Source organism: Miscanthus floridulus, chromosome 1 (genome assembly GCF_019320115.1).
Source record: "Miscanthus floridulus cultivar M001 chromosome 1, ASM1932011v1, whole genome shotgun sequence".
Taxonomy (NCBI): domain Eukaryota; kingdom Viridiplantae; phylum Streptophyta; class Magnoliopsida; order Poales; family Poaceae; genus Miscanthus; species Miscanthus floridulus.
The window spans coordinates 49468704-49478272 of NC_089580.1; the positions used below are offsets into that span (position 1 = coordinate 49468704).

General features: G+C 44.0%; 1 protein-coding gene across 3 annotated transcripts; it reads right to left on the bottom strand.

Annotated features, from left to right (window-relative positions):
- Window positions 1-918: 918 nt before the first annotated feature.
- Window positions 919-4975, bottom strand: LOC136483216 (uncharacterized). 3 transcript variants are annotated; one of them, XM_066480270.1, is made up of 4 exons: window positions 3192-4975; window positions 2185-2354; window positions 1855-1914; window positions 919-1728 (listed from the first exon to the last, which is right to left on the bottom strand). In XM_066480270.1, exons 1-4 carry the CDS (start codon window positions 4831-4833, stop codon window positions 1162-1164), a joined length of 2439 nt encoding a protein of 812 aa, XP_066336367.1. In that variant the 5' UTR covers window positions 4834-4975; the 3' UTR covers window positions 919-1161. The 3 variants fall into 3 exon arrangements, with proteins under 3 accessions (XP_066336367.1, XP_066336366.1, XP_066336365.1); XM_066480269.1 differs by having other exon boundaries at window positions 919-1731; XM_066480268.1 differs by having other exon boundaries at window positions 919-1914.
- Window positions 4976-9569: the final 4594 nt, after the last annotated feature.

Genomic DNA, 9569 nt, shown 5'->3' on the forward strand with positions numbered 1-9569 from the left:
ATATAGCAAAAGTTATATATCTAGAAAAATTAAAATATTTACAATTTAGAATAGAGTGAGTAGTATATATAATAGATATATAGATATTATAAAATTAAAAAAAAATATACTCGTTACTCCTACGTGGCAAAGGTAACAAAAACATAATATTTTTCTCTCATACTAAATCAGCTAATAGTACTTTTAGTCATGGCTTATTAGCCAAACAAGCCCAAACAAAGGCATTTACTTACTTAAGAGAGTAGTAGCTCCTTTTATGATGAAGATCATCAAATTTACTCACCATCCGTCGCCGGCAAGGCTGGCTGCGGCTGCTACTCATCACACGCCACACGGCGCACGCGAACCCTTTGCGCAAAGGCTTGTGTGAAATGTGCAACTGCAGGTCTGCAGACACTTCAAGTTCCAGCTGCAGCCAGTTCCTATTAGAGCAAGGCTAATAATACAGCCGACTTGCTGGCTGTAAGGTTTCTTGCAGCCTTCTCTTAGCCCACTCATATACACCGTGTTCGGATGGTGCCCAGCACAGTGAATTTCGGATGGTTTCGGATGATTTAATAGTATTCTGTGAGGGAGAATAAGCTGAAACAAGCTGAAACAAGCGAGCAGTGCACCAGCCGAACACCATCATAGTAGTTAGCTCTTTATAGTTAATACATGGCTCACTTGTCTCTCTCACAGACTTTCTTGGTTCTTGTGCCCAAGCCGGCTGTAAGCTTACAGCCCGCTTCTTCTCTCTCCTCCCCTCTCTCCTCTACCTCAGCATTTAGTCGGCTTACAGCCTGTTATTATACTTGCTCTTATATATGTAGTACTCCACTCATTCCAAATTATAAGTAGTTTTGACTTTTCTAAATATATATAGTTTTTTTTACATGTAGATATAGAAAAGACAGAATAAATAAAAATTTGGACGGAGTGAGTCCTACATATAACAGGAGCTATCCCTCAGATCACTGAAATTCTCTAAGAAGACTGACGCACAGAAGAATATACACATGTCAGTCTGTCAGGTTAGAAGAAAAACAACTCCAGTCTCCAGTACCAAACAAACGAACCAAAATATACCAGGCTATTTCTCCAAAGTCCTAACTGAACTCCTGCGCATAATCCATGTTCCACTGGGCGACTGAGCAACACCCCCCAACAGAGCAGGTACTGCTACCTGGGATAGAACTGCGGACGAGGGTACAAGGGTGTAAAGGGTGCTCCAAGTTGTGGCATGAACGGCGATGCACCATGAACTCCAGGCCAGCCTGGCTGGGCAGGGTAACCATGATGGACTCCATGCATTGCGGCATATGGTGGACGCTCCAAGTCGCCTCTCAGTGCCGCGTTCCACATTGCAGGATAACCCTGTGTTGGTGGCTGGTGAGTGCGTTGCCTCAGCCGTTTCTGATGTTTCTGTTTGTTCTGTTGCTGCTTCTCTTCTGTCTTATCTTCTTGTTTCCGTTTCTTCTCTTCCGGCTTATCTTCTTGCTTCTGTTTCTTCTCTTCCAGCTTATCTTCTTGCTTCTGTTTCTTCTCTTCCGGCTCATTTTCTTGTTTCTGTTTCTTCTCTTCCAGCTTATCTTCTTGTTTCTGTTGCTGCTCCTGTTGAGGCTTCCTTTGTTTTTTCTCCAGCTTCTCTGCCAGCTCACTCAGTTGCCCTCGCATCTGGTTTTCTTGTCCCTTGTGATGCTCCTGCTCCTGCTTTATCTTGAGCTTCTTCTTACTCTTTGTTTGTTGCTGCTGTGAATTTGAAGTTGAGGCTGTCAAGGGATCTGCTAAACTCCGCTTCTTTTTTTCAAGCTCACCTAACAAAATGTTGATTTCTTCCCTGATACTGGTACAGAGGTTGGAGTTGGTGATTACCTTCTTAGCCAAAACTTTTGCACTTCTTAGATTATCAAGCTCCTTTATTATAACCGCCCTCTGCACACAGGAAGATGCAGAACTATTAAACTAATAATATAGCAGAGATGAAGCAGATTGAGATGAATTATGAATATATATTTGCCCCCATAAGAATATTACATATTTCAAAATGAAACTTTATAATGAAATAGGCCACTCCAAATAGCTCAAGCATAAGACATTAAATTTCCTCAATTTTTCTTATGAAACTGGGTGAAACAACCACACAGTCGTGTAAATAAATTTAAAAAATGTATTGTGCCACTAAAATCAATTTCTAGCACATACCAACTGGCGTGTCATATTCTTTTGAGATATCTCCATAGCAGTCTGTTTTGCCTTTTCGACATATCCCTTCAGAAGAGAAAGTGGAGGATACTCGTCCACCATATTAAAAATGCGTGCCAAACGTAAAACATCCATTTGCTGCCCATTTCCGATCAAATAGTCCATTAACTCTACAAAAAAAGATGAAAGCAGGAAAAACATTAACAAGCAGACCTTACACTGCAGATGAGGTGGAGTCAGAGTTGAAATGATGGTTCAGAACATGCATTCTGATGACTCAGCATGCAAATATGTAAAGCAGCAATGAACTAAATCATCAACAGATCAAGTGCATAGCGATATACTCACTGAGGAGGCTATAATATACCCAAATGAATCAAATATATCCATCAATATCATATTACAAATTATACTGCTTGGATTTATGTCATGCGAAGGCTCAGTCCATGAAATGTACAAAAATGTCATTTCACCCAGATTTCGGAAATTTTCTTGCATGTGATTTCAATCAAGAGATGGCGCCATGGCAGGCTGGCACAATTGGCAGCAGGTAGGTATCAAGGGATAGGTCCATAAAGGCAGCAGCCAAGCATCAAAGAATAGGTTCACATGGGAACAGCACACGAAAACGGGTAAGTGATATAATGTTGACTCTCAGCCTCAGATTATTGATAGTTTCATCATGAAAACTAGGATTACTTAATTAGTCCTCTGTGCATCTTAAGCTACCGACTTGCATTGACTGCTACTGCTCACTTGAAGTGAGGAAAAAGTATGCAAATTTTTAAATATCATGGATAACAGGATAAGTACTTTTGCCATAGTCATCTGTGAACTGTGTAGTACAAGGCTGTAAGTGTAAAAATAAAATGCTTAAACCATAAGACGACTCTGAATTTACGTAATGAGCAGATATTAAAGATCCAACATATTATGTTTTCCCAGCACAGTTTGAGCAAAAGTGCAGAACATATTATAGTTAATAATGCCGAAAGATGTGATTGTACCTGGGATTCTATTGCCGAGCCCAAGACCCTTTAAGAGCATGGTAGATTTCTTCTTCTGTTTTAACGAGATGTTACCAAAGAGACAGAAGATCTCCTTCGTATCAAACTCAGTTACAATTTTATAGGAGATAACGAAGTTAAGGAGGCCCCATGAGGCTAGGTTGCCAACGACATTGCAACTCTCTGGATTGTCAATCATCTCCTTCCAATCCTTAGCCACCCGCTTGGCCTGCTCAATCGTGTCGGCAGAAGGCTTGGTAACAACTACAGGTACCATTTGAACTAGCCCAACACAGCTTGCCCAGACCTTCCTGGTCTTAACAAATATCTTGTTGTGTAGGAATAGCTCAATTACATGAAGAGCCAGTGCTGCAGCATCTGGAGCACGGCGAACTGCAGCATGCAACTCTGAATTGAATTCGGTGTTGGTGCATATGAGCTCGACCAACCTCTGTGCATCCATGTTTGTGCATGCTACAGTGCGGTCATCAGATCTACATGGAACAGCCTGATTGCCCCGGTCTGAAGACACCTGGTCCGTAACATTTTTGGCACCTTCCACCTTCTCATGAACGTCCTGCTCTTGCTTCTTGTCGCAAGTCTCCACCTCCTTGTGCTGCACTGAAGACGCCATCTTGGCCGCTGTCTCATCCATGTTGGTATCCTGATCCTCCTCCTCCTTGTCCTGAGAAGCCTTCAAAGCATCTTTGGTATTCAGCCCGTCCTTATCATTATCAACCACCTGAATCTCCTTGTCAGGATCCTGCTCGTTCACCTTACTGGCCTGCTCCTCCTCCCTTGCCTCCTTCTCATCCTTTATCTCATTGCCAATGTTGACGTTGGCTGCCTCCTCAACTTCCTCTTCCTCCACTACCTCTTCTCTAGCCCCCTTCCTGTCCTTTTCATCATTGCAAATTTTATCGTAGCCGGCTTCTTGCATCTCCTCATCGGCCTTCTTCTCCAGCTCTGCCACCACCTTCTCCACTTCCACCTCTCTGGTCTCCTTCGTGTCCTTTTCATCATTGCAAATCTTATTGCTATTGGCTTCGTGCATCTCCTCATCGGCCTTCTCCAGCTCCGCTACCTTCTCCTCCACTTCCACCCCTCTGGCCTGCTTCCCATCCTTTTCATAATTGCAAATCTTATCGCTGTGGGCTTCCTGTATCTCCTCATCGGCCTTCTTCTCCTCCTCCACATCCACCGCGACCTCCTCCTCCACTCCCACTTCCACTTCCACCACCTCCTCCTCTTCTTCGTCCTCCTCCAACTCCTCCTCCTGGTTTTCTCCCTTCCCATCGCCGCGAGTTCCACCCAACGCGGCAGCAGCGGGTGCAGCGCCGGCGGCCTCGAGCACACGGAGCTGGCGAAACCGCAGCGTGATTGACGACTGGAGCGAGGAGATGTGGCCGTCGAGGTCCTCCCAGGCAAAGGAGAGCGGCGAGGGGGAGCAGGCGGCGAGGCGGTCGAACGCCTCCCGCAGGGCGTCCCGCTTGCCGGGCAGGGCGGCGATGGCTGCCTCCAGCTCCGCCACCGTCATCGCCATTGGATCCCGGTGATCAGGGCTGGCCTGCGCCATCGGCCGGGAGGGTGTAGCGGGTTGCGGTTTTGGAGCGGCGGCGGATTGCATGGTGGTGGTTCCCATCGCGAGTTCGACGGCGAGTCGGCGAGGAGCGGAACAGACACGTTTCTCCTGGGCTCCTGGCAAGGTTGCGAACGGACCCGGCGGTGCGTCTGGCCAGGCCGGGCCGGGCTAAAGGGCGACGGCCCAATGGGATTGAAAGTTCCTAAAGGAGTATAATTTTTTTTGCCGATGACGACCAAATCTTACAAGACACATTAGGGAAAAAAAATCGACTTGGTTTTTGGAACACATTTCTAACATTAATTTTACATTTTTTTCTAGAAAGAACTTTTGTATTTGTTAAAATCTTGCACAAAGCTCCCAAAATGTCTACCTGAAAACTTTATCATTTTCTAAAACGAAATTTGTGTACAGCTTTTTTTTAAAAAAAAAAAAGTTTGCTCACACAAAACTTTTCTTTGAAAAAAAGATTAAAAAACCAATTGACAAGCTTTTGTATCAATTTTTTTTCGAAAACTAAGGGGATCCATTATCATTTTTTGGGGGAGGTAGGGATGGTTGTTGAGGGGTGAGCACAGAAAAAAAAATGCAGACTTAAGGGTCTCGAAAGAGGATCGGTAGAAATTTGACAGAGGGATTATATATTTTTGTGGAATATTTGAAAAAAAACTGAAGAATGATTCATCTTCCAAGTTTGGCGATGCAAGAGCTGCAGGTGATGTTTATCAAGGACGACATCGACTTCTCCGATGGTCTGTTGTGAACAATGTTACAACCTAGAGCGTGTTTGGAGGAGCTCCTACCTGAACCTGTAGAGGCACTATGGTGGAAATCGTGGCTCCGGTGGTCCTCCTCTCTCCCGTTGATTTGTGTCAAAGCCAAAGCTATTTTTTTTACCTATATATTATAGACCTACAGTGATCAACAATGTTACAGAGTAACTCCATAGAGAAGTCAAAGCACCTAGGAGCTGAACTAAGGAAGACATGTTGGTTGTGCCCGGGTCCGGTCGATGAAAGCTGAAAACGCTGTGCACCCATCTGTGGTATGTTTGGTGGAAAGCTGCAGGGTGCTTTTCTACTCTCTCTCTCTCTCTCTTTTCTGGCCTCTTCTTTGGTTTTTTAATTCCTTTCGGTGGTTTTTTTTTATTTTTTTTCTATTACTAGATATATGCCCGCGCGTTGCATGAAGGGCTATGTATTTTTACGGGCCACGGTGACACGCGTGGCCCTGTGCAACTCATGGTTATATATTTGGTATAGGTAAAAATATTAATGCTCGTGACATCAAATAAATATAGTATGAAACTATATTTCTTTATGAATTTAATGGTATATATTTACTATGATAAATATTATTATCTTTTATATATTGAAATTTGACATACGAAAACATGAGTACAATGTAGGGCCGGTAACTCTCAGGATGTCCAGAGGGGAGATTTGTATTGTTCTTTTTTACTTAGAGCTCTCATATCAGAAAATCTCATACGGGAAGGGTGTACCCCAATTAGACATGTAAACCTAATTTTCTCTGGAAATATTGTGTTGGGCCTTCTTAGGCTTCTCAGGCCTCGCATAGTTGGCAATTGGTATGGGCCAACCACTGGCAGGAATTTCGCATGGAAATATACAGCGACGGGATTGCCAGGTTGATGGGCCAAGTGGGACAGCGGTCGTCCCAACGGCAACATCCCATAGTCGTCGTCAGCATTCATAGCCGCGTCGGGCGCCGACCTCGCAGATGTTCTCCGCAAGCATGTCCTCCTCGATTAGCTCAGCCCCACCGACCTTCGCCGCTTGCCCGCCTGCCTCCGTGAAGCTCGTTACCACGCTGTTCCAGAATCGAGATCACCAGTCGTCTCCCTTGCCATTGTCCACTCGCCGACATCGTTTTCAGGTTCAAACGCCACAGTCCTCGTGGCGTCTAGAGTAAGCGCCAGCGGCCGCGTCAACATCACCCGCATCCTAGGCTTGTTAAGATTGCAAATTTTTGTAATCTGGATATTGTAGCACGTTTTGTTTGTATTTGACAAACTTTGTCTGATCATGGACTAACTAGGCTCAAAAGATTCATCTCGTGATTTACAACCAAACTATGTAATTAGTTATTTTTTTTACCTACATTTAATGCTCCATTCATATGTCCAAAAATTAATGTGATGAAGAGAGAGTGAAAAAACTTGAAACTTTGACGCAATCTAAACAAGGCCCTAGCCGACGTGCGCGCCTTCAATGCGTCGGTGTACATGCTCAGTGCAGGGTTCACGTGTCAGCATTTTTTTTAATAGCTCCACCATCTCCTTCCTCTCGGTCTGCACTTTCCATCTTCCTAAGCAGTGTCCCTCGTTTGGAAAATCTCTAAGGCACCGGTATCCTTGCCTGTCGTAGCGCGTAGGCCCTCAGCGGTGGTATTAAAACTGGTTGTTCGGCTGGTATTAAAACTGGCTTCGGTTGAAGCTGATTTATTGTGAGAGAAAAATACTATTGATTTTAGCTGAGGCGCCACAAGTGAAATCATCACTACTAGATGAGGTGGAAGTAGAAGTGCTACAAGAAAGATTAGCGGGAGCAACAATGATAGGCTTATATAATGATTCATCAATTATATCATAAGTTAAGCCTACATTACAAGTCTCAATATGTTTTTTCTTATTTTGCTTATCAAGCAAAGATGAATGAGTTTTTTCAAGCTTCTTGTGAGCTTTGCCAAGTCTTATGGGCTTTCTCTAGCCTCTCATGAGTTGCTTTGAGCTCATCAAGGGCTTGCTTAAGGGCTTTTACTTCCTTATGCAAGCTTTTGCATTCCCTTCTCTTAATGTCAAAGTGTTCTTTAGCATCATCTAGCATGTCAAGTAGTTCATCCTTAGTTGTTTCATCATCATCACTATCACTTTTATTTTTATTATCATTATCATGTTCCTCATCACTTTCATCATCACAAGTTTATACCTTAGTGGCCTTAGCCATGAAATATGATGGAGTATCGAAGAGAGAAGTCTTCTCATTGATAGCAATGCTTGCAAGTGTCTTCTTCTTGGTGGTCTTGTCATCATCACTATCATCATCATCACTTGAGGAAGCATCACTATCCCAAGTGACCTCATATGAACCACTCTTTTTCTTATTTTTGAAGGTCATCTTGTCCTTCTTCTCTTTTTTTTTCTTCTTGTTCTTCTTGTTGTTCTTCTTATCATCATCTTTGTCTCTATTGTATGGGCATTGAGCAACAAGATAATCTTTGCTTCCACAATTGAAGCACCTTTGAAAGGATCAAGATGCCCAAGAGGGGGGTGAATTGGGCTAATTCTAAATTTTCTTTTAATAATCAAATTCTACGGATAGCCCAATTAACCCCTTGTGCCTAGAAAAGTATTTCTATTAAACTAACGCACAAAGGACTTACAACCTATGTTCCAAATTTACTCTAACATGACAATTCTATGAATGTAAAGGCAAGTATTGAATTGCTCAAAGTAAATACTCAAAGTAAATGCTCAAAATAAAGAAAGAGAGGAATGCGGTGATGTTTTGCTGAGGTATCGGAGAGTCGCCACTCCCCACTAGTCCTCGTTGGAGCACCCGCGCAAGGGTGTAGCTTCCCCTTGATCCGCGCAAGGATCAAGTGCTCTCTACGGGTTGATTCTTCGACACTCCGTCACGGCAAATCACCCAAAGCCGCTCACAACTTGAGTTGGGTCACCCACAAGCTCCGCCGGGTGATCACCAAGCTCCTAACCACCACCAAGCCGTCTAGGTAATGGCGATCACCAAGAATAACAAGCATGAACTCTCACTTGACCACGCGAAGCCTATGAGAAGATGGATGCACACTTGACTACTCTTGATTCACTAATGAGGCTACTCTCTTGGATTCTCAAATCTCAATCACCTCACTAGGACCTTGCTCTTCTTGGTACTCACAAACGTGTTTCTCAGCTGTTGGAATGAGCAAAAGTGATTCCACACACGAGTGGAGCTTCTATTTATAAGGCAGCCTGAAAAATGAACTGTTATGAGCTTCTGCGGGGTGACCGGACGCTCCGGTAATGTTGACCGGACGCTCCAGTCAGTTCAACCCACGAATCAGTAAAAATGTGTTGACCGGACGCTGGCAGGGTCCGGTCAGCACTAACCGGACGCGTCCGATCGCATAAAACCCTTACTGGAACCTTACTGGACTCGACCGAATGTTGAACCCCTAGGGTCCGATCACAGATTCCCTTCTCTGGAACCTTACTGGAGTCGATCAGACGCTGCCTTTAAACGTCCGGTCACTTGACCTCTCCAGCGTCCGGTCGCACCGAACGTAGACTGCTGATCAAATAAACTGACCGGACCCTGTGGCCAGCGTCCGGTTGCACCGAGGCCAGTGTCCGGTCAGCATTTGACCCTCCATTCACTTCCAACTCTCGAACATATGTGAATGAAGTTTGCTCCAAAGGATCTTAGGCATTCATAGGAGCTGCCTAGAGCTAGTTTTAACAAGTGTGCACCTAACTCACTAGACTCAACTAGGTCAAGCTACCCGTCCATACCCCCCTTAATAGTACGGCCAAAGGAAAAAACAAAGTCCTAAACTACTCTAAGTGTCTCTCCATCTCCAATCGACACTTAGAACTAGTCATCCTTAACCTTGTCGTTCATCCTTTGAAAACCGAAACGATTTCCATTATAGGGGCATGACAACTTTGATTGCCCAATCGATCTCCATTACCATGACCTAACTTAATTACCTCTACAAAATACACGTTAGTCATAGTAATTTTGTATTGTCATTAATCACTGAAACCCAAC

What these genes read in the sequence shown, in the direction of transcription:
- LOC136483216 (XM_066480268.1), bottom strand. Translation starts at nt 4,833, where the DNA reads ATGGGAACCACCACCATGCAATCCGCCGCCGCTCCAAAACCGCAACCC. An exon ending in GCTCGGCAATAGAATCCCAG is followed by an intron (nt 2,355 to 3,191) that starts GTACAATCACAT and finishes CTTTTTTTGTAG; the next exon opens with AGTTAATGGACTATTTGATC. An exon ending in AGAATATGACACGCCAGTTG is followed by an intron (nt 1,915 to 2,184) that starts GTATGTGCTAGA and finishes TCCTGTGTGCAG; the next exon opens with AGGGCGGTTATAATAAAGGA.